General features: G+C 37.5%; 2 protein-coding genes across 15 annotated transcripts in view; both read left to right on the forward strand.

The window, feature by feature from the left end:
• FAM135A (family with sequence similarity 135 member A) overlaps positions 1 to 15,311 on the forward strand; it is a 122,469-nt gene extending 107,158 nt beyond the window's left edge. For 10 of the 14 annotated variants that reach the window (XM_040473877.1, XM_040473878.1, XM_040473874.1 and 7 more), the window contains 3 exons: positions 1,765 to 1,875; positions 11,187 to 11,300; positions 13,884 to 15,304. In XM_040473877.1, the coding sequence (XP_040329811.1) occupies positions 1,765 to 1,875; positions 11,187 to 11,300; positions 13,884 to 14,089 (431 nt within the window). In that variant the 3' untranslated portion in view covers positions 14,090 to 15,304. Of the gene's footprint in view, positions 1 to 1,764; positions 1,876 to 9,155; positions 9,550 to 11,186; positions 11,301 to 13,883 lie in introns of those variants that run through there. The other 4 variants (XM_040473884.1, XM_040473885.1, XM_040473886.1 and 1 more) reach the window with 2 other exon arrangements.
• Positions 15,312 to 20,948: 5,637 nt separating this feature from the next.
• SDHAF4 (succinate dehydrogenase complex assembly factor 4) overlaps positions 20,949 to 24,702 on the forward strand; it is a 32,183-nt gene continuing 28,429 nt past the window's right edge. Inside the window, exon 1 of the mRNA XM_040473889.1 lies at positions 20,949 to 21,122. Coding sequence (XP_040329823.1) covers positions 21,059 to 21,122 — 64 coding nt within the window. The 5' untranslated portion in view covers positions 20,949 to 21,058. The remainder of the gene's footprint in view (positions 21,123 to 24,702) is intronic.

Genomic DNA, 24,702 nt, shown 5'->3' on the forward strand with positions numbered 1-24,702 from the left:
TTAACTGTTTTTAGTTAAACTATCTAAATATTTTCAATAAATGTTTATCTTATAAACAGGCTATTCTGTCGTTCCATTAGTTGAGCAGATAAAAAGGAAACACCTGTATTTAAGGTATTATAAAGTTATAAAATATTAAATGTAGGATGTTAAATCTGATTTTGTAACAAAAAAAGGGATATTATGAAAAAATACATTCTAAAATTTTTGAACAAATTAGAGTTAAGACCCCAATTTTGATTAGAATGAATATTCTCATTAAGAAAGAGGGGCGCCTGGGTGGCGCAGTCGGTTAAGCGTCCACTTCAGCCAGGTCACGATCTCGCGGTCCGTGAGTTCGAGCCCCGCGTCGGGCTCTGGGCTGATGGCTCGGAGCCTGGAGCCTGTTTCCGATTCTGTGTCTCCCTCTCTCTCTGCCCCTCCCCCGTTCATGCTCTGTCTCTCTCTGTCCCAAAATAAATAAACGTTGAAAAAAAAAAAATTTAAAAAAGAAAGAACTGATACTTGGGGCACCTGGGTGTCTCAGTCGGTTAAGCATCGGACTTCGGCTCAGGTTATGAGTTTGAGCCCCACATTGGGTGACCTCGAGCCCCACTTCGGGTGAGCCCTGTTTATCTCTCTTTTCTCTCTCTCCCCCTCTCTGCCCCTCCTGGGATTCTCTTTCTGCCCCTCGCTCACTTGTGCCTTCTCCCTCTCAAAAAAAAGAAAGAAAAGAAAAATCTGATACTTGGTTTGCCTTTTGTTTGGTTTGGTTCTTCCCTTGGATTTTTTAAGTAGTTTTTATATTTTAGGCTATTGATTCCCATTGTGAGAATAAATTAGATTTCATTTGTCTCTTTGCATTGAGCCTTGAAACTCTTATTTCCATTTTCTCTTCTACTTTCATTGACAAAGAAACCATACTGTTTTCCTTGTGCCGCATTCCAAACTCTGGTATCCAAAATAGATTTGGATAGTGGTAGATTTTTATAATTTTAAAAAGAGGACATGAAAAAGATGAAATCAGTAAGTAACATAAACTAGAACCCAATGTGAATAGTATGCAGCATTTTGAATTTCTTCACTAAACTTTAGTTACAAATTTAATCAAAGAGTTTTTTTTTCTCTTCTTCCCCTGTTCTCCTCTGTAATATCAGAAGTAACAAAAGTAGAAATTGATATTGCACAGTTTTGAAAACCCATTCCAGAGTGATTGCGGTTTCACTTAATTTAAGAGGAAGATGCATTTAAGTATGGGTTACTGATAAGTAACCATTGTAAAGAAATACAATTAAATATGAAACTTCATTATAATCAGCTCTTACTAGAAAACATTAACCAATTGCTAATCCTAAGAGTTAGTCCTTATACAATTAGTCCTCCATAACTATATTTATCTCTAGACTGAAGATTCAGTGCTTAAGTATTTGGATCTACTACTGTGTTTGAAGTTTTTCCATCTCTGCTTCTTTATAATTTGAACAAATATATCTAAAGGTATAATTTTCCCAAATTTGTTCTTCTTAAACCATTATCTATTTCATTACTGAATAGGCTAGAAATAGCAAGCCCTCTGTCAACCACCATTAACCCATAGTTAAATGTATATGTTTATATTTGTTATCAGAAAAAGGAAATATTTTGCAAATATATTTGTTATTAGCTAAGAAAATGCTAGTTTGGTAGATGTCATTTTTGAAGTGAAATGTATTTTAAAATTAATAATCTTGACATATGTTACCCTGTATTTCCACTTTTACTCACATGTCATCTATAACTCTCTAGGTCTGTGGTTTATGCAGAAATGGAAAAAATCAGGTTCTCTTTTACAACTGACATGTCGAGATCATTCAGACCCCCGCCAAACTTTCTTATACAAGCTTAGTAATAAAGCAGGTAAGTATACGGTAAGAGTTTTGAAAATATTCACTTGAAAACCTAATTAAAATAAGCCTTTAGCAAATAAATTATCCACATGTCTTTCTGGTGATTAAAAAAGTATCAGTCAGGCGTGCTTGGGTGGCTCAGTCAGTTAAGTGTCTGAGTTCAGCTCAGGTCATGATCTCATGGTTCATGAGTTCAAGCCCCATGTCGGGCTCTGTGCTGGCAGCTCAGAGCCTGAAGCCTGCTTCAGATTCTGTGTCTCCCTCTCTCTCTGCCCCTCTGCCACTCACACTCTGTCTCTCTCCCTTTCTCAAAAGTAAATAAATATTTAAAAAATTAAAATTAAAAAATTAAGTATCAGTCAACTGTAATTTTTTAACGTTAATTTATTTTTGAGAGAGAGAGGGAGGAGCAAAGAGAGAGGGAATCTAAAGCAGGCTCCAGGCTCTGATCTATCAGCACAGAGCCTGACGTGGGGCTCAAACTCACAAGCCATGAGATCATGACCTGAGCGGAAGTCAGACACTTAACCAACTGAGCCACCCAGGTGCCCCAGTCAACTATAATTTTTTAATAATGAAATAGATTCCTAATTAAAGCTAAGCAATTAATAACATAGTTGTTTGATTTTAATGGATTGTATTTGTGTTGTGTAAACACAGGTACTTCGAAATTATCCTTAACTTTTTGACATTTATAATTTAGTACTAATCATAAGTCAGTTTGGCAACTAGGCCTCTGCATATCCTGGCCCTCCTGCCCCCACCTCAGTCTTTAACCCTTTTTATTGAATGTCATATATTTTTCTACCTTCCTATTCAATGGCTATAAAGCTCTTCTGGAAAATGTCGGAAACTAAACTATTAATAATTATATTCTCTACAGATTCTTACTACTGGATGAATCTTGTTACTCATCTCTTATTAACTGATTATCAAATATAGTCCCTATCTTGCGTTACATTCCAGGTTTTTACAACCTGAGGTCCTCAACTACTACTTTGCCATCCTCACTGTCTATAAATTACCTTACCTCTGACTTTACCATCTCTTCCTGTCTCACCCTCACACTCCTGTCTCCCTACCATATTTTTTTCCACTGTGTCCTCTGAAATCTCCATTTGAGTGGAACAGACTCCAATGTTTAGCTTCTTCAAAGAATGCTCTCTCCATTTCCTTTAGAAAATGGAGACATAAGTGAAAACTAGATACTTCCCCAGCCTACTCTCATTTCCCCACTCCCTCTGGTTGTAGAGCAGATATTGGCAAACTTTTTCTCTGAAGAGCCAGATAAATATTTTGGCTTTGCAGGCCCTGTGATCTCCATTGCATTGTTGCACAAAAACAGACACAGACAATACATAAATGAGTGTGGCTGTGTTAAAAAAAAAAAAAAAACAGTAACAACAACAACTTTATTTCAATTTTATTAACAACAATTTTATTTCAAATAAAAAGAAAAGAAAAAGCAGCAGGCCAGATCCCACAGGCCATTCCTTGCTAACTCCTGCTACAGGAGAAGCTCAGTTTCTCATATACTGTGTACTACTGAGAGGGGAGGAAGCAGTCCTCTTGCTTTCCTTTTCAAACTGCAATGATTACTCCTCTATTGTCATAAAACTTTCCTTTGGATTTGTACCATCCAAGCTCTGCTACCTTCTAGTCATCTTCTTTTTTCTTTTTTTTTTTTTTTTAACGTTTATTCATTTTTGAGAGCCAAAGACAGAGCGTGAGTGGGGGAGAGTCAGAGAGAGAGGGAGACACAGAATCCAAAGCAGACTCCAGGCTCTGAGCTGTCAGCACAGAGCCCGACACGGGGCTCGAACCCACCATTTGCGAGATCATAACCTAGGCCGATGTCAGACGCTTAACCGATTGAGCCACCCAGGCACCCCTAGTCATCTTTAATATAATGATCTCCTGGTCACTCCTCACATATTCAGTGAGAACCCCAGTAAGAGTTCATTGACAAATACATAATTACACTTGGGAGAAGATATTCTTCTTGGATCTTAATATACCTAATCTTGGCATCATTTTTGGGAATTTGATTAAATCAACCCTTTAGATGATCATCAACCATAATAGAGGCTTTCTCAACTATAGTAACCTTCCATTCCGCTCCACTTGGAACCCTACTCATGGCTGCATTCCACTCCTGAAATTTCAATCAATTTTCCATTCTGAGACAACAGTATTCTATTCTCTTTCTCACTCATTCCCTTACTCTCATCTGCTTTTCAGACTATTTAAGATCCCTACTAAGTTTTCTTAAATTACCCTGTCCTTCATGGTTCACTCCCTTCCTGTTCCATCCCAGACCCCATGATTTATCATTTTAATCATTCATACATTATTACCCCAGGTATTATCATCATGGCCATCTAGCAACCTGTGTTACCGTTTCTTTACCTGGCTTGTTGAGCTCTACGAAAGTGGATCATACAGACTTGCAAGTCACTACCACGGTAGATCCATGGAGTTACCATCTAGTTAACTCTAATAGCATCTTAACCATTCCCTAGGAGCTTTTGCAGGTTTTACCTCTTTTCATCAAACTTCTAACTACCACTGCTACCTTCACTTCAACAAATGACTTTGTTTTCCTACTTTATCTGCGAGTCAAGGCTATCAAGAATTTTCCTACTTCCTTTCTTTTTAGCTACAAACATGACCACACCTTTGCTTTCCTTATAGTTCAATAAAAAATATATATCTATGGTGCAAGAATAATTTCCCTTTCTGTTTTGGAACCCATTCCTTCTCTCTGTCTTTCAACATTCTCCTTTCAGTGACTAATTCCTTAACATATAAAGTTATTTTGTTTTCTCCCATCTTAAGTTTTAATAATAATAGATACTTCCTTTGATCAATGATTCTATGTTGTTCTGTTTCTTTTTTTTTAATTTGTTTTAATCTTTATTTTTGAGAGAGAGAGAGAGAGAGACAGAGTGCAAGCAGGGGAGGGGCAGAGAGAGAGGGAGACACAGAATCTGAAGCAGGCTTCAGGCTCTGAGCTGTCAGCACAGAGCCCAATGCAGGGCTCACACTCGTGAATGGCAAGATTATGACCTGAGCCAAAGTCAGACACCTAACCGATTGAGCCATCCAGGCACCTGTATTTCTCTTTTTTAATAAGAATTGAGCCTCATAAAAAAAGAAAACAATTACTTTCACTACTTCCTCACCTTTAATTTCACTCTTCAATTCATTATAATCTGATTTCTGTCCTCACCTCTCCATTGAAACTTGCCATATCCAAGTATCTCTTTTCTTTCTTTTAGTTGAACATGCTGTCATTTGTGACTATTGAAAATACCCTCCTTCTTGAAATACTTTCCTACCTCCCAGTCTTTATCAGCCTTTCCTGATTTTCTTCCATGTTGGCTCTTTGCTTCCGACGTAGATTCCTTTTCTCTCCTTGCCCCCTAAATATAGGTGTTCTTGGGCTCCAGCTTCTGTCATCTGCTCTTCTCACTCTGTACATTCTTCTTTGACAACATCATTTCATATCCATCTTCACCATTGGTGACTCAAGTATGTATCTTTACTTTAGTCCTCTAGGCTGTATTCTAGACTTACATGTCCAGCTGCCTACTAAATAAACACATTTGCTTAGATGTCTCATGGTTGCCCCAAATGCAATATTTTTAGATACCTCATCTTTCCCCTCAGATTCACTTCTCTCAATTCTACATCTAACACAGTCTGCACAACCAAAAACTTGGAAGTTGTCTTCTAGACTCCTTCTCATTCTCCCCACACATCTGCTTAGTTACTAAGCCCTGAAACATTCAGCCTTCTTAGTAACTAATAGAGGCTTCTCTTTCTTTTCTTTGCTATTTTCTTAGTTCAACCTTCATCACTCTTGCTGAAGTTATTGCTATGGCCTCCAAACTGGTTACTCTGCCTCCTCTGTGCCCCTTTCTCCCCAGTCTTACTTCTTCTTTAGATAAAATTATCTTCTGAAAATTACATCAGGCCATATTGCTCCTGTTTGAAAAATCTTTTCATTATGGCTTGTGGCTTTCAGGATGAGGTTTAAATTCCATGACTTACAGCATCAAATCCTTTATAATCTGGTTCCTGATTCTTTTCCTGATTTCATATCCTGCTCTTCCCACAGATATATCCTTTGTTTTAGTCATGCCACACATGTTTTATGCTACACTCACCCATGCTTTTTCTACCACCATTCCTCCCCATGTGTTTACTCATCTTTTTAGAACTGATTCTCTTCAGGGCGCCTGGGTGGCTCAGTCCAGTTGCGTGTTGGACTCTTGGTTTCAGCTCAGGTCATGCATGATCTCATGGTTTGTGAGTTTGAGCTCCATGTCGGGCTCTGCACTAACAGCATGGAGCCTGTTTGGGATTCTCTCTCTCTGCTCCTCCTCTGCTCATGCACACACACACTCTCTCTTTCTCAAAATAAATGGACAGACTTAAAAAAAAAACAAAAATTCTCTTCATCTTCTAAAGTTAAACTCAAATACTACCTGCTATTAAAAGCTTTCTTGATGCCCTCTCTCATTTAATGCTCCTCTACTCTCAGAGTACCCACTAGATTGCCCAATATATACCTAGATTTTACACCTCCACACTGACCTCATCAATGAATTCCAGTCTTCATTTGCCCTCTAGACATCTGTACTTACATATCAAACTGAATATGTCTAAACCTGAACATATTGTTTTCTTTTGCTAACTCTTCTTTCATCATTTTAATCGTACTCTGTCTTCTAAATTACTTAGTTTTTTGAAATACCTCAAAAAACTTTGCATTTTGCAAAACTTTGACCTCACTTCTTTGCATTCTACCTCCCAAGATTGTTAAAATTGTAACTGAACTCTAATTAAACACAGAATCTGAAGCAGGCTCTAGGCTCTGAGCTGTCAGTGCAGAGCCCAACAGTAGGCTCAGACCCACAAACTGTGAGATCATGACCTGAGCTGAAGTCAGACACTTTACCGCCTGAGCCACCCAGATACCCCCTGAGCCATAGTCTATTTAACTAACTTGGTTCTTGGCTAATAAAGTAAACCTGCCATGCAGAAGCACAATATTAGTATTAACGCATTGTTGTTGAAAAACTGTTATTAAAATTAGACTACTAACTTTTAAAATGCATTTTTAAAGTACAGTACTGTCAGGGGCGCCTGGGTGGTGCAGTCGGTTAAGCGTCCGACTTCAGCCAGGTCACGATCTCGCGGTCCGGGAGTTCGAGCCCCGCGTCAGGCTCTGGGCTGATGGCTCAGAGCCTGGAGCCTGTTTCCGATTCTGTGTCTCCCTCTCTCTCTGCCCCTCCCCTGTTCATGCTCTGTCTCTCTCTGTCCCAAAAATAAATAAAAACGTTGAAAAAAAATTTTTTTAAAAGTACAGTACTGTCAGACACCAGGGTGGCTCAGTCAGTTAAGCGTTCAACTCTTGATTTCAGCTCAAGTCGTGATATCACGGTCCGTGAGATTGAGCCCCATGTCAGGATCCACACTGACAACACAGAGCCTGCTTGAGATTCTCTCTCTCCCTCTCTCTGCCCCTCCCTCACTTGTACTCCCTCTCTCCCTCTCTCTCTTAAAATAAACATTGAAAAAAAAGTACAGTACTGTACTGTCATTTCCCTGTAGAAGCATGTCAGAATCTCTGCAAGGAGCTATTCTTTTGAAAAATAGATGTTAATATAATGCCTATTCTTACAATATATGGTATAGAAAGAAAACAGTGCCAAGAAATTGGGTGGTGTTTGGGAGTATAGAGTCTAAGGACAGGTTCATTGATTTTTTTGTTTAATGGGAGATATTACAGTGTTTTATTAATAATAATGATTCATACAAAAGAGAAAATTGATGATACAAGAGAGGGACAGGACAGCTACTAGAGCCATGTCTTTAACTAGGAAGGAGGGAATGGCATCTCACATTCTAGTGAAAGGGCTGGCTTAAGGTGGGAACATACACAGCTCATCAGTAGAAGAGCAAAGACAGAACATGAAGTCACAGGTATGGTAGGTTAGTTTGGTTAAGATAGGAGTATGTGGAAGTTCTGTTCTGATTCTTCTATATTTTTCAGTGAAAGAGGAAGCAAGGTCATGAGGTAAGACTGAAGAGGGGATAGAAGGTGCTGGCAGTTTGAGGAAAAATAGTCATTTAGCAAAGCACACAAATGAATGTTACCTAGCAAGGCTGCCATAGGCTGTGCAATGCGCAGCCCCAAGAAGTGTCATTCTTGTGACACCTGAAGTTGCACAGTATGATAGCCCTTTATGGGGAACACAAATATATATCTTTCAGAAAAACGAAAAAGCCAGCTATGCTGTTACATAGGCTGGTTTCATGCGACTTGGGATAAAATTTTAGTAAACAGCATCAACTTAGATTCAGAAAGCACAGTACCTAGAACAGCTCAGGTAGAAGTAAAGATGGTATACTACAGGACAGTTTTTTTCATGGTTTGGGCTACCCCTTAAAAGGATTTTGAAGAAGTATGTACCCCTTGTATAATTTTAGGGTGACACCTAAAAAATATTTTCTATAATTTTAAATAGTGGCAAAGGATATATTTTCTGGCATATAAGGTAGTACATACTTCCTGTAATTATATTTTCATAAAAATATAAATTCATTCAGTTGGAGTTATATATTCAGTTCATATAGTTTCTAGAACTTGTGTGCCATAAAATCTAATTGGCAGTGCTAATTCTTAATGTCATACAGTCAAGTCAAACTTATTTTTGTCAGAAAACATTGTATTTCATTCGTATTTTGCTTCATTCCCCCAGAGACTTTTATACCTCAGGCCATATGCCACAATAAAATCTGAAATAGATTGGAGAAATGCCTTTCTCTAATAAAGTGAGAGAAGGACAAGTCATTTTTAGGAAAACCCTCATACAGAAGTTGAGATCTAGAATTCAGTTTCCTTAAAGCTATACATGCCCATCCTCACCATCTAGAGTTTTTTTTTTTAATTGAAGTATAATTAATATACAATGTGACATTGTATGTATAACTGTGCATATATAACATACAGTTTCAAGTGCATGGAAAGTCTTAAATTACCCCTGAAGGTAGATGTATACCAGTTTGAAGACCTCTGCTCTAGGACACACAGGTGATTCCCAAAGTAACGCCAAGGTGTCAAATCATGCTAAAAGTAGAATTAATTTGTCACACAAAATGTGAGAATGAAGGGAGAAAATAATTTTTGTTAATATTTTTCTCAAATATGATTTTAAATATGTGTAATTGAATTAATTCCTGTTACAGACATTTGATTATTTCATTTATATCCCTAAGGTTTTATATATCCAGATTGCCACAGAGGGTTATCGTCTCATTGAGAAAAAGGGAGAATGACCTTATATTTGACATAGAGGGTAAATACAGTCCCACCTGCCCGTATGTGCGTCTAGAATCTCTCATTATTAGGATCATAAGTTCCAAGAGAGAAAGGAGTATCTACAAAGGTGCTCTGGATATTCTGGATCCACAGTAGTCCCCACAATTGGCCTGTCTCTAACCCTGAATTTCAGTAGGCAAAAAGTATCAAAATTTTACTCTGGAATGTTCCAGAACAAAATTATATGACCTAAACTAAGCACCCCAATCCTAATGTATTGTCATTATTGGCTTGTATCTTATTTAATAACCACATGGATTTCTCATTTTTTATTTATTAGTCTGAGCTACATAGCAAAATTAGTAATACATAGTAAAATTAGAACATTACTGGTAGTGGGGTGCCTGAGTGGCTCAATTGGTTAAGTGTCCTAAACTTCAGCTCAGGTCATGCATGATCTCACAGTTTGTGGGTTCGCCCGCATCAGGGTCCCTGCTGTCAGTGCTGAGCCCTCTTCGGATCCTCTGTCCCCCTCTCTTTCTGCCTCTCCCCTGTTTGTGCATGCTCTCTCTCTTTCTCTTTCTCTCATAAATAAACAGTTTTTTTAAAAGGCGGGGAGCTAACTGTTGGTTAAGCCTCCGACTCTTGATTTCAGCTCAGATCATGATCTCATGGGTTTTATGAATTCCAGCCTCTGCATGAGGCTCTGTGCTGACAGTGTGGAGCCTGCTTGGGATTCCGTCTCCCTCTGTCTCTGCCCCTCCCGCGCACCCCCCCTTCAAAAATAAATAGATAAACATTTTTTTTTTTTTAAGGCTCCACTAGCAATCCAAGAGTATTTAAGAAAAAACATTACTGGTAGTAAAGTGGACAGGAACTTGGTTTTTCAGTGCTTAAATGAGTTAATTAGTTCAAAGTATCACAAGACCTAAATTCACGTAGTTTGCTGAAATATAAAAATAGAAGAACCTGACTAAAATCCGTGGATGGATCACAAACCTCCTATTTTTACTGAAAAATCTTAAGTATGTATTCTCTTGACATCATACTTCAATAAGGAGAAAATATTATTAATATTAGGCAAGAGTCAGATGAGAACTTAAAAATCAGCTTTAGGAGGCGCCTGGGTGGCGCAGTCGGTTAAGCGTCCGACTTCAGCCAGGTCACGATCTCGCGGTCCGTGAGTTCGAGCCCCGCGTCGGGCTCTGGGCTGATGCCTCGGAGCCTGGAGCCTATTTCCGATTCTGTGTCTCCCTCTCTCTCTGCCCCTCCCCCGTTCATGCTCTGTCTCTCTCTGTCCCAAAAATAAATAAATGTTAAAAAAAAAAAATTTAAAAAAAAAAAATCAGCTTTAAATGATTTCATATAGGGTGTACTGTTTGTTCTTATGGAAAAGTATGATTTTATTTCTTTAGGAAACAGCCCTAAATATTGAGGATTATCTTTTAGAAAGTAAGAAGGTCATAAAATACTTCCTTGTAGAATTTTATCCCACCCTATATAATCTCTCTCGTAACCACGCACTACCATGTCACAGTCCTTGCTCTCACTCAGCACAAACACACATTTCTCATACCAGCATGTAAACTACATAACAATGAAGGTAGGGGTTTTTTTGTAGATAATATATGGAAATTGGAGAACGAATTCATCAGATTTAAAAAGCCATAAACTTATTAGTACTACTGAGGAAATTAAAAAAATTGTGGTCACTTAATATATTAAATATAATATATTAATAGAATATACTTAATAGAATATAATTAATTAATATAATATATTAAACACAATATATTTAATATAAAATTAAAAGTTAATTCAAATTAACTTATTTAATTTTTATTAAATTTATTATTTATTATTTATTAAATTAAATTATTAAATATTAAATTTAACTTAATATATTAAATTAAAAGTTAATTTAAATTAACTTACTAATTTAAATCTGGTTACTTACTGCATTATAATTCCATATTTTTTCTTTATAGGGCTTCACTATTTCAAAAATGTTGTGCTAGTGGGATCTCTACAGGATCGCTACGTTCCTTATCACTCTGCTCGTATTGAAATGTGTAAAACAGCTTTAAAGGACAAACAGTCAGGTAACTGAGTAAATTAGAAGTATTTTATCTCCATTTGTTCCTCTGACAGTGCATCCCATTGTGATTTGTATTTGTATTTCACCAACTACAAATGAGATTAAAACTTTTTTCCTATGTTAATTGATCATATTATTCTTTGAAATGCCTGCCTATGACTTTGATTCATTATTTTACATTGAGTCATTTATCAGTTTCTCAGTAAAATCTCTATGTATTAAAAAAAAAAAAGAAGTATTTCAAACAGTTGTATCTACAACATGAGCTTTTTCCCAAATTTTTCTTGTAGTCCCTTTCTTTCTTCTTCCTCTCATCTCTCCCTTTATTTCCTTTTCCATCCACTGTTATTAACATCTATCCTTACTCTTTTTTTTCCTTTCTTTTCTCCTGGCATGTGGTGTTTTTGCCAATAAAACCATCATTCTTATGAAAGAATTCTTTTATCTAATTACAAATGCTGCTTTTGCTACCTCGAAGGTAATCTGTACTTTGATTTCCTCACAATTGTTGGGATTGGTGATTATGGTAACAATCATGCTGCGTGTTCTGCTGTATCTTGCTTTTCATCAAAGATGGCAGCAAAGACTTACCTCACTTTAATAAAGTAATAAAGATTTTATATATTCTTTTGCTAGTTTTGAATAATAAAAGAAATTTAAATCATAGCTATTTAGAGCCAGAAGGAGACTTGGGTCTTGTTGGCTCATTTTATAATTGAGGCCCAGAGATGCTAAGTGGCTGATCCAAAGTCACTGGTGATTAATTAATTACAGGCTTAGGGCAAAAACACAGGTGTCCTTCCTTCCCATATTTCCTCAGTCCCTTTTTTGGAATGAGGCTGATTTTTAAATGAACTCTGAATCCTTTGCATTTTCCACAGTTTAACAGTGAGCAGCCTGTTTAGGCAGGGACTCTCTCTTATATATATTTGTATTGGCATTGCCTGGCATGATGCCTGGCACACAATGGGTGCTCTGTTCATTTAACACATATTTTTTTAGCATTTTGTGACATCAAAATAACCTTTTTTTAATTATTATTATTAACTTCTGTTCTAGCAGGGATTTAAGGATAAATTAAGAAGAGATTTAACTTCCAGATGGGTCACAAAAACTAGAGAAATGCCCTTTGTTTTAACAGTGATCTTTGCCACTAGGGGGCAGGGGGAATCTAATAAAGACAGGTTTGGATTTCTTCCTATGTAAAAATACTTTTTAAATAGCGTAGAACCAGAAATCCAGCTTGACAATCATAATGAAAACTAAGAGAAGAGGTGAGAGAAAAAGTTTTGTATGAATTTATGTGATAATAATCTCTCAAATATCTCTCTCTCCTTTCTCTAAATGTACTTCCATATTCTTTTCCTTTCTCATGATTCCTCAGGGATAAACTCTGCCTCTCCTCAGAAATTTGATACTTGCCTCCCTAAAATCCACAGGTCCATGGATATATGTTTGCACTCGTCTGTAGTAAGGTGGTGATACACAAGCATTAAAAACTGCCCCTCGTAAGGAACTTTGTGCTTTTATATATATACACACACACACACACACACACACACACACACACACACACGTATATATACTTGTATATATACGTGTATATATACGTATATATGTATACATATATATGTATGTATGTATACATACATATATACGTATATATACACATATATATATACGAATGTATATGTATATATGTGTATATATATATACGTGTGTATATATACACACACACACACACACACATACATAACCTTCATCTCTTATGCTTAGAATGAGCTCAATAAATTCGTTGTAAGAATTAACCAAAGAGAGGGAGACAGCACAATTTTGGATTTAAAAGCAGGACCCAAGCATTAAATAAACCTTTGGATGAAAAAAAGAATTCTGTCTGACTTTTGAGCCAAACTCACATTGTCTTTCTGACTATAGGAAGTTGCTGTTTTTGCTCAGAATAATGTGGAAATATGTGGAATACAGTTGAATGCCACAAACATTTTTAAAGTACTTGCTATAGGTTCAAGTTTTAAAAGTTATAAAAAGCAAAATGTCTTTTTGTTTTTAGTATAGTTGACACACAACGTTACATTAGTTTCATGTGAACAGTGTAGTGATTCAGCTTCTGTGTACGTGATGCTATGCTCACCACAAGTGTGGCTACCATCTGTCACCATACAATACCATTACAGTATTACTGACTATTCCCTATAATGTGTAAAAGGCAAAATGTCTTAGCATGGCTACCTTATTGTCACAATGGTTCAACAAGTCATAAGTGACTTAATGTTGAATAAAACTGTTTGTTCTGTTATATTCATTGCTTTGAATTAAAGTATCAAATTGACAAGAATTTACAATAAATTTGCAATTTTTACTTGGCTAGATAAATAATGTGGTTATTTATATTTTTTATAAAATCATCTCAAAAATGATGGTCAAAGAAAAAGAAAACCTTTTAAAAGACATTTGTCTGCTTTAAATGGAAATAATAAAACTAAATTTTATAAATTACATAAAAGTTGGCATAGAATTTTTTTCAGTTACTTACACGAACTAATTTTCGTACTTTCTATTTGTTCCATAGGACAGATCTATTCAGAAATGATCCACAACTTGCTTCGCCCAGTTCTGCAAAGCAAGGACTGTAACTTGGTTCGATATAATGTCATCAATGCATTGCCCAATACAGCTGATTCACTCATTGGGAGAGCTGCACATATAGCTGTTCTTGATTCAGAAATATTTTTAGAGAAATTCTTTCTGGTTGCTGCCCTCAAATATTTCCAATAGGATAAAAACATTGTTAGAGACTTGATAATTACCTCATTCAACAATGATTCAAATAATGTATTATATTAAGCTGTAGATGCTGATAGTTCTAAGAATATTTATACCTTTTTGTATGGAAGATAATTTATATCATCCATGTTTAGAGCTTTTTAAACATCAACTTTACTTTCTAGGTAATGTGGCTGTGCAATATTTTTTTAATTTTATCTTTTTACTTTTCTATTACTTTTTCATATATTTTGCTACATAAGTATTTCAGTGAAACTTTAAGCCCATATGTATATCTGATTGTTTATTATTGGCTTTCCACAATTCTCACATCGGACACATCATATTAAAGGCCATTATCGCTAGAATAGCATGAGATTTTAAATTTTCTAGTATTGGGGTATTATTTAGTTAATTATAAATTTTACTTTTAACATTTTACTATGTTTTAACTGGAAATAAAACTATGGCTGCTAAAGTATATTTTTTGAAGAAATCAACTCTAGCCCAGTCAAACCAGGTAGTTCCTAGATGACATGTTAAAAAAGTTTTCTAGAAAAGTCATTATTACTATTGCTATTAAACATATGTCATGCCTATTAAAATATATTTTCTACTGGTGATTTCAACATTATTTCTCATACTGACTTTTATTACTGGAACTTTTCATGTTCATGTTAGCAGCATCTAGAGATTTTTGAATGTTTGAATGCCCTCTGCGTAGATTTGGTTGGAATTTTGCTAAATTTGGTAGTGTTGCTTGAACTTTCTGACTATATTTCTTTAACTTTTTTCATGGACTTTCTTGTATGTACATAGTAAGTGTTGAAATTTATGAAATACTTTTATGAATTTAGATAATTTTTAAATATTAAAGTTTGTTGAACTAAAAAGTAATGTAAATAAAATAATTCATGTTAAAAATGGAACAAAATAATTACATGTTTGGGGATACAGATGCAAATGTTTTTGATATATGGAGATGTTTAAGTCTTTTGACTTTACTAAAGGTGCTGAATAGCATTAAATTCACTATTTTCCTTTCCTGTTTTACTTGTGAAAATAATAATGCACTAAGGGTGGATAGAAGGTCTGTTTGCATCCACCAGTTGTGGTGGACAGAGGTTTTTGTAAGTATGTGTTGTATAATTGATGCATGTTTTATTTTTAGCATTGTGTTATTGCCTCTGATGTTAATAAATGAACAAATGACTATCTGGAGGAACAGCTAAAACACTTGCTTATTTTCAGAATACGAGAGTATATTTTTATTTAAAATTGGATAGACTATGCTAATTAATTGTATAGACCAGCATAATTATATAACTTACAGCCTTTGTATTTTTATAATTTATATCTTTTGCATATATTAAGTAGTTAAAAGGTACTTCATTGGCTCTCCATAAGTCTTTACTTTGTAAAAGTGTTTGAAAATTCAGTGAATTGACTAAGCAATATATACCAAGTGCATTATAACTGGAAAATATAAATATATGCATTAACCACCACATATTTTTGCCACACACATTTTTCCTCTTGACATACTTGGCCCTGAGTTTGAAATATGCTTATTCTAAGTTTGAATAATCTTCCAGGTTTATCAAAGGACTCATTCTTACTCATAATCATTTTATTTGAAGATAAATTGTTCTTATAATCATGGTTGGTTGGTTGTTGGTTTTAAAACAACAGTTTTTTTTTTAATATGAAATTTATTGTCAAACTGGTTTCTATACAATACCCAGTGCTCATCCCAACAGGTGCCCTCCTCAATGCCCATCACCCACTTTCCCCTCCATCCCACCCCTCTTTAAAACAGTTTTAAAAGCACATCAATGATCATGGTTTAAAATCTAACAGATTTCACTTTTCATTTACCAGGGAAACTATCATATGTTATTTACCTCCAAATTTGGATTATAGGGGTGGGATGGGGTTCTGAGGGAGAGGGGAAGTGATTGTCTGAAACACTATAATTGACTTTTACAGAATGAATCTCACTGAAGTGTATACCCGTAAGGATTCTTGTTGCAAACAACAAAAAGCAATTATGATTAAATTAAGCAGAAAAAGAATTTATTGGAAGAATATTAGGTAGCTCACAGAATTTCTGGAAAGGCTGGAGAATGAGCTTTGGAAAACAGATAGAAGCAAAAGGAAGCTGGATGACCAAAATTGTAGCCAAACTCTGACCTCAAAAAGAGCTGAAAGTTTGTGTATACGTCTACTGGTAGTGGTGCTTCTGAAAACAGGATTCCAAACACTCTGCTTATTTGAATCACTCCTTCCAGATTCAAAGTCTGATGGGAATGTCCAACTGACCAAGGTTAGTTTATGCCAGCACTCAGGCTGTCAGGCCTCAAAGACAGCAAGTATATCCAACCTTCTCAGCTTCTGCAGTAGAAGATGGCACCGTTTCTCTCACCAAAGTCCACCAAGCATATGAAATAGGTTTGATGACTGAAAATCAAATATAGAAACATGAGAGATCAACTGTTGTCCATCTCTTTGTCTTTCTTTTTTTATTTATTTTTTTAATGTTTTATTTATTTTTGAGAGAGAGAGAGAGAGCTCCAGCAAGGGAGGGGCAGAGAGGGAGAGAGAGACACATTCTGAAGCAGGCTCCAGGCTCTGAGCTGTCAGCACAGAGCCTGACGTGGTGCTCAAACTCACAGACCGCGAGATCGTGACCTAAGCCAAAGTAGGATGCTTAACTGACTGAACCACCCAGGCACCCCAATCTCTTTGTCTTTCTAACATCAACATATACCATTCTTCCCATATTTACACATTTACATATTACTAACAGTACAATTTTCCTAACATAATACTATTATCCCTCATCCACTTTCAAGTCCAGAATCTCCATGTGATGTCTATTCCTCCTCTAGTTCTGTAATGATCTTGTCTCAGTAGTATGCAGCCCATAGACAAAATTGTGACCTAACCACCATCACCCCATATACAAAAATAGTGTAAGATAGGAAAGAAAAGAGAAATTACTAAATATATAAGCACATGTGTGCACCAATGGGGAAGAAAATATAGTTAGAACAGGGCTTTGCAAGCTTCCTTGTTGAGAATTACCTGAATTACTTGTTCAAAATACAAGTTCCAGGGGCGCCTGCGTGGCTCAGTCTTTTAAGCATCCGACTTCGGCTCAGGTCATAATCTTGCATTTCCTGAGTTTGAGCCCCTCATTGGGTTCTGTGCTGACAGCTTGGAGCCTGGAGCCTGCTTCAGATTCTATCTCTCTCTCTGCCCCTCTCCTGCTTATGCTCTCTCTCTCAAAAATAAAACATTAAAAATTTAAATTCCAGAGCCCTATTACAGACAAATTGAAACAATCTCCAGGGTAGGATATGAGGAGCAGCATGTTTTGTCCCAAAGGTCTGATTTAAAAAGAAAACCATACAGCTCTCAATTCTGCCACTGGCCGGCCATGAGGCTAAATTGTTACGATTTGTCACCACTGCCATTTATTCCGTTTCCTTTGTGTTCAACCAGTATCTCAGTGAATGAAATGTCTTTACCTAGTGGTTGATGCAAGGATCTGAGTCTTGAGTGGCCTTGCCTATATATGATTGCAGATCTTTGTTTAATTTTTATAATTCAACATGGGTATTGTGAGGAGGATCTTATCCAGGAGATAAGATCTCCCAAGTTCTTCAGGGCCAATCACCCCAGTTAGCACCATGACCAATTTTTTAAGTCCTAACCTAGAGGAATGAGCTAAAAAATGACCAGTTTACAATCCCAACTTCCAGTGCAGAGAATACATTCTATCCCCTTGTACCCCACTCTGTGTACAAAAATTGGTACGCCAACAGAACCTGGAATCATGGAGATGGATAGTGAGAACCATAAAGGGTCTAAGATTTTATCCTGCTTGTAGACTTGCTTGCTACAGTGAAATGGATGCCAACAGGAGACTCCCGGGTACCAAAGACTATTACAGCAAAATCATAGTCAAAGCATCAGCATATTTGCACTAGTTCATGGAGCCCCAATTCCCACAGTGATGTAGAGGGCCAGATGACTCCTGTACACACTATGGGTTGCATCACAGGAGAAAAGTCCAGAGCCAAGGGCCAAGCAGTTCTGAGCAAGCAGCAAAGAAGCCAGTCTCTTTTCCCTAGGGGAGCAGCAGTTAAATGGTAGTAATACTCTATTAGATGCCTATATGACTAACTACGGAAATTGCTAAGTATCAGGAGATGGATAAGCCTTGCCGTTAGCATACTCAGCAATAATATGAAGGGAGGCCCAGGACCCATGGCAGATTGCCTCTCCTCACAATGGAAAGCAAAATATATGGACAGTATATTAAATATAACAAGATATTAGTCCCTCTACTACTCTTTGGATCCTGTTATTCTGTCAGCAGAAGAAATACTACTGAAAACACTGTTAAGTCATTTGGAGCATATGCCAAGACCTTTAGGACAGCATCTCAAAGTATTTTCTGACCTTCGTCCAAAAGTAAACCTTCAGTAGGGTTGTCCATTATTCTATAAGACCAGTTGGCTTCTGGTCTGATGGGGATATGTGATAAAGCTTGTTAATCCCAGAGGCATCAGTATTCTACAACTTTCATAGGAAAGTGAGTTCTTTGATTAGAAGCAATGTTGTGTGGGATGTTATATAAAGTATATGTAGTATAAGGTATTCAGTAAGTCCACAGAAGGAATGTATAAAAGTATAAGTCAGAAGTATAACCAATCCAAATGCAGTATCATTGTTCCAATAGAACAAGTTGCTACCTCCTTCAACATCGTAAGATTCCATTGTAATCAAACCTGCCACCCAGGCTATATAGTGCTATATCAGGGAGACAGATTGTTCACTGCAAGTAGTGGTGCTAGCCAATCAGTCTTGGCAGGGGAAAAGACTATGTTAAAAGTATATGTGTATCTCTATGCCACCATGGCTACCTGGTAGTGGGTCCAGCTGTGGTGAGAGAAGGAGGCTGATTGATGTCTACAAAATGGGTCACTATAGTAGGCAGCCTCTGAAATGGCCTTCGTTGATCACCATCTGCTGGTATTCATCCTTTGTGTAATCTCTTCCCCTTGGAGGGCTCTGGATATACTGACTCACTTCTAATGATAGACTACATCAAAAGTGATGGGATGTCATTCTGAGATGAGATCACAAAGACTGTGGTTTCCATCTTGAGCAGTTTTCTTGTTCTGTCATTCATTCTGTGGAAAACCAACTGCACATATTATGAAGTGACCTTTGCAGAAGCCCACATAGCAAGAGCTGAAGGAGGTTTCCAGTCCCAAAGCCCACAAGGCATTAAATCCTGCCAGTAATTGGGCTAGTAAACTTGGAAGCAGATCCTCCCCTAGTTGTGCCTCCATCTGGGACTGGATCCCCAGCTAAGACCTTGACTGCAACCTCCCTTAAGGCCTAGAGCCAGAGAGCCAGAGGTACACTGGCTCCTGGATTCCTGACCCATAGAAACTGAGAATAAGTGTTTATTGTTTTAAGATATGAAATTTTGGTATATGTGATGGAGTGATAGGTAAGTAGCAGTAATCTTGTTCTGATTAAGAGACCTTCTGAAATGGGAGCCTTTTTTTTTTTTTTTTTTTTTTTAATTGAGCAACAAGATCCAAATGTTCTTATGCTTTGGAGTAATTTTGAGAGGTCCTATTCCAAAGGACTATTCCAATACCTTTATATTCCCAGTCCCTGCCCACTTGACTAAACCAGTGCCCATGAAGTGATGTAGATCTTTAGAGCTTTATCTCAAGCCATGTCTCCTTCCGGGAAGGCAAAGTGGACAAAATAAAGTTCTAGCCTCTTGAGAGGATCTCTCCCCCAGGCATCTCTCTCTGTCCTCCCCCACCCTGTTCCTTCAGGGCCTCTGTTAAATGGGGCTCTAAATGCCAAGGCAGTCCATTGACAGCTGAGTCAGTATATTTAGCAAAGCCATCTGTATAACAGCTTCGAATTTTTTCCTCAGTCAACTAGTCACAAGCAACTTGTTGTTAAGCTATATATATAAACTAAGGGTCAAATGTATGTGTGGGAGCTACCTGCTAATAAAAATTGCTTGAGTTTTGTTTCCGGCCCTGATCTGTCTATAATACTCTTAGTAAAAGGACTCCTTATCTAGGAGGATCAGATAACTCCCAGTTCTTGATGAGAAACTCAGATTGCATAGCCCCCTAATGTCACACTGTCAGACGTTACCAGCGCCCAATAGTTAGCCAAAAAATTTTCTGAAAAATAAAAAATCTAGGGACCTGCACTGTGATTCTGTAAAGATTTCCATAAGTTACATAAAGCCTCCTGATCTGCCACATATGTTTCAAACACCACTGCAACTGTTGGAATTCAAGGGCCAATTGGCAGGGCTCCTTCCACTACAGCCTGGACCAGATGGCATGCCTTCTCTTGCTCTGCACTTCACTCACAACTGTCATCTTTCAGGTCATCTAGTCAATGAGTCAGACATCACGAATTAGTGCACTGAACAACTAGATGTTTAAAAAACAAAAGAGAATTGAGGGGAAAGAAAACTATTACACGGGCAAAAGAGTAAAAGGTACTTTTATCTTTGTATACTATAAAAGAGATCTTTCAAAAGACCTCTGCTTCAGATTAAGAGGAATACACGGAATTATTCCCTCATCCAACTTCAGCCATGATTTGGGATTTTAATCACCAGGAGGGTCAGGGTAGCTTGAGTCGCTCTTCGCGAAAAAGCTGACGCTCTCCATCCGCCTTTTCCTGCACACAGCCCAGGATTGGAGCATAGACTCCTAGAAGAGCTCTGGAAGCCCCGCCCCGCCCGGCCACACGCACGCCCCGCCCCTCCTTACGCAAGCCCCACCCAATCTCAAGAACGCCCCGCCTCACGAGAGATCCGCCCCACCTGTGGGTTGGGCTCCGAACTGCGCCGCTGGCTCCTTCTTCCTGCTCCTTCATCCTCTGCTGGGCCCAGAGGACGCTGCAGGAGTCGGCAGCATGACTGTAACGAGGCTAGCTCGGTTGCTTGGCTACATCCCGGCCACCGCGTGGAGAGCGGCAAGTAAGGCGCCCGGCCCCGGGGCCAAGGTCGCGGGCGGGGTCGCGAAGGCCGAGCGCCGCGAGAAAAGCCTCCCTCGGGGAAGCCGCGTGCGTGTCGGGAGTCTGAAGGTGCTGGGTGTTGCAGAGCTTCTGTTCCTCGGCTCAGCCACCCACGTCTTGGTCCTGGGCAGGTCCCTTCACAGCCCGGCTCAGGGGTGGGACTAGGGCTAGAAGATCACCCCAGCCCTTCGAGAGCCTGGACACCTGCGTCCTTCCGGTCACTGCTCAGGTCTGGAAGGGCAGCAAACATTCTAGGTTGTTTACTTTGGAGCTCTCAGGGCGCACTACGCTTTGATGCTCGTGAAAAAAAAAAAAAAATGGAAAAGACGGCCCTTGGGAACGAGAATCATTCATTTACTTTCATTTACTTATTTAATTTACATCAAAAAATGTAGCGGTTTACTGTATTAAAAAAAAACTGGAAAAGTGCAGACGTCGCCCCACAGTAGCAAATTAGTATAATAAAAATTAGATGAAGTCGAATTGTTAACTACAAAGAAGTGTGTATGCTTTCAGTAAAAACTGACATTTTTAACCTATTTTTGTTGGAAGCTTTTTTCAATATTTTGAACTTAACCACAATTAGTTTAATTGAGGGCATCCTGGAGAAATTCTGTAAGTTGAAAACAGAATTACTGCTTCTCATATTAATGAACTCCAGATTTCTATGCAGTTTGTTTTCTGTATTCATTTCTTCCCAGATATATTACTTGTTAATTGTAAACATTTAAATGTTCCAGGAAAGAATAATACAGAAAGTGAAAGTCCCATTTTTATCTAGCCTTCAAGGTAATAACTGCACATTTTGTTATGTGTTCATTCACCATCCCTTTCGCACTTGTGTTAAAAACTTAAGAATGAGGTATTTGGTACCCAAAACACGTATAACACGAATAAGTTATGAAGCACAGCTTACATTTATGAACCTATTTTCGAATTTAAGAAACAGAATATTTCTGTTATTAAACAGCAACCTGTGTGCTTTTTCCTGATGCAGCCGTGTAACTTTACATGTTTTTGATCTCTATAGAAATGCCTTCTTACCATTTGTATTTTACTTGCTTTTTTCCTACTAACACTGTATTTTAAGAATCATATATGTTGCTGTGTAAGGGTGTAGTTATTTTCAGTTGTGAGAATATATCGTACAGTTTTTCCATTCCTCTTCTCAGTGGACATTTGGGTAATTCTGGAAACACCAAGACTGGCTGCTACACATTCTTGCATAAGTTATGGGTGCTCTCATGCAAGGAGTGGAATTCTGGAACCTATGGTATAGGCCTTTGCAGTATTACAGTGTGATGCCAAGTTGTAAAGGCAATTACGTTCCTACCAGCAGTGTATTAGAGTTCTTCTCGCTCCACATACTTGTCAATATTCGATAATCACCAGAAAATTTGATTTTTGCCTGTATAGGGTTTTGAAATGGTAGATCATTGTGATTTTGCTTCAGGCAAAATCTGGGTTTTATATCCAGTATCCTAGCTAAATTCCTTTTCTCTTTTATCCAATTAGAGAAGTTAAACATCTTTTCAAATATTTATATTAGCTTTTTTGGTGAAATCTTTTCATTTTCTTAATGGATTTTTTTTAATGTTTATTTTTGAGAGAGAGCGCGAGCAGGGGAGGGGCAGAGAGAGAGGGAGACAGAAGATCTGAAGTGGGCTCTCTGCTGAAGGCAGTGAGCTCGATGCGGGGCTCAAACTCCTGAACCATGAGATCATGACTTGAGCCCAGGTCAGATGCTCAACCGACTGAGCCAACTGGCACCCCCATTTTTATCTTTCTTCTTGATATTCTTTACATATATTTGAATGCTAAACCTTTTTTGGTTATGTAAGTGGCAAATAGCCCAGTGTGGGGCTGTTTTTGTCACTCCATGGTGTCTTTTTAAAAAAAATTATGTACAGTGTAGCACAGTAAAATAATGGTTCTGCATGTACAATCACACATCTTCAAAAGAAAGTTGTCTTTTGATGAACAGATAATCATAATTATATTGTAATTTTGTCTTGATCTTTTGTTTATTGTCAGTGCTTTGTGATCTTGTTTAAGAAAGTCTTTTCTGCCTTAAAGTCAGAATTATTCTCCTATACTTTCGTCTCAAAGGACCATAGTTTTGCTTTTTATATTTAAGCCTTTATTCTACCAGGATTGATTTTTATATATGGTGTGAGGCAGGAAACCAATTTCATCTATTTTTCATGTCAATAATCAGTTGTCCCAGGTCCATACAGTAGACCTTTCCCCCACTGATACAATGCCAGCTGTCTTAAATCAAGTTCACATAAACATATATGCATGGGTTTATTTCTTGGTTTCCTTTTCAGTTGCATCGATTTGTCTATTCCTGTGCTGATATTTATCAGCTGTCTTAATAACCATACCTTTATAATAAGTCTTAATATCTAACAGGGTAAATCCTCCCATTTGTTTTTCAGAAGTGCCTTGGCTCTTCTTACATATCTGCTTTGCATATCAAATTCTTTAAAAAAAAAAAGTTCCTGTTGCGATTTGATCGCTTCTCAATAATTTTTTAAATTATCATTTTCTGACTGCTGCTTATGTATAGATACATAGTTGAATTATTAATGCTTTTGTATCCTGCAGCCTAGCTAAATTACTTTATTAAATAATTTATTTGTAGCTATGTGGGGAGGGTATGTATGCTAGGTAGCCACTTATATTATCTGCAAGTAATGAAAATCTAGTTTCTTGCTTTCTAATATTTATATCTTTTTTTCCTCTTGCTTTCCTTGCTCAGATTTACAGTAACATGTTGATATCTTGTTTGTGATTGTAAAGGGAATGTGTTCATACTTTAAGTGTCATATTAGCTGTAGATGTGCCCTTTATCAGGTTAATGAAGTCCTATACTATGTCTAGAAGGGTTTTTGTTGTTGTTTATGTATTTGTCTGGTTTTTAAGACAGTAAATCTTGAAATTTACTGAACTCATTTTTCTTCATCTTCTCAGTGATTATATCATTTTTCTCCTTTAAATCTGGTGAGTTGGTGAATTGTAGATCTTGCTAATGCTCTAGCATTCCTAGAAAATAATTCAAATTGATCATGATTATATATTTTTTTAAGTTTTATTTATTTATTTTTGAGAGAGAGCACAAGGGGAGAGGGGCAGGGGGGACCAGAGGATCCAAAGCCAGCTCTGTGCAGACATCAGAGAGCCCAATGTGGGGTTCAAACCTTAAACAACTGAGTCACCCAGGTGTACCATAATGATTATATTTTTAATTTTTTTTTTAATTTTTTTTTTCAACATTTATTTATTTTTGGGACAGAGAGAGACAGAGCATGAATGGGGGAGGGGCAGAGAGAGAGGGAGACACAGAATCGGAAACAGGCTCCAGGCTCTGAGCCATCAGCCCAGAGCCTGACGGCGCTCGAACTCACGGACCGCAAGATTGTGACCTGGCTGAAGTCGGACGCTTAACCAACTGCGCCACCCAGGCGCCCCAATGATTATATTTTTAATATGTTGGATTTGATATGTTTATGTTTTGTTTAGAAATTGGCCTGTAATTT

The sequence above is a fragment of the Herpailurus yagouaroundi genome, unplaced genomic scaffold, assembly GCF_014898765.1.
Source record: "Herpailurus yagouaroundi ecotype Mexico unplaced genomic scaffold, PumYag 139, whole genome shotgun sequence".
Lineage (NCBI taxonomy): Eukaryota > Metazoa > Chordata > Mammalia > Carnivora > Felidae > Herpailurus > Herpailurus yagouaroundi.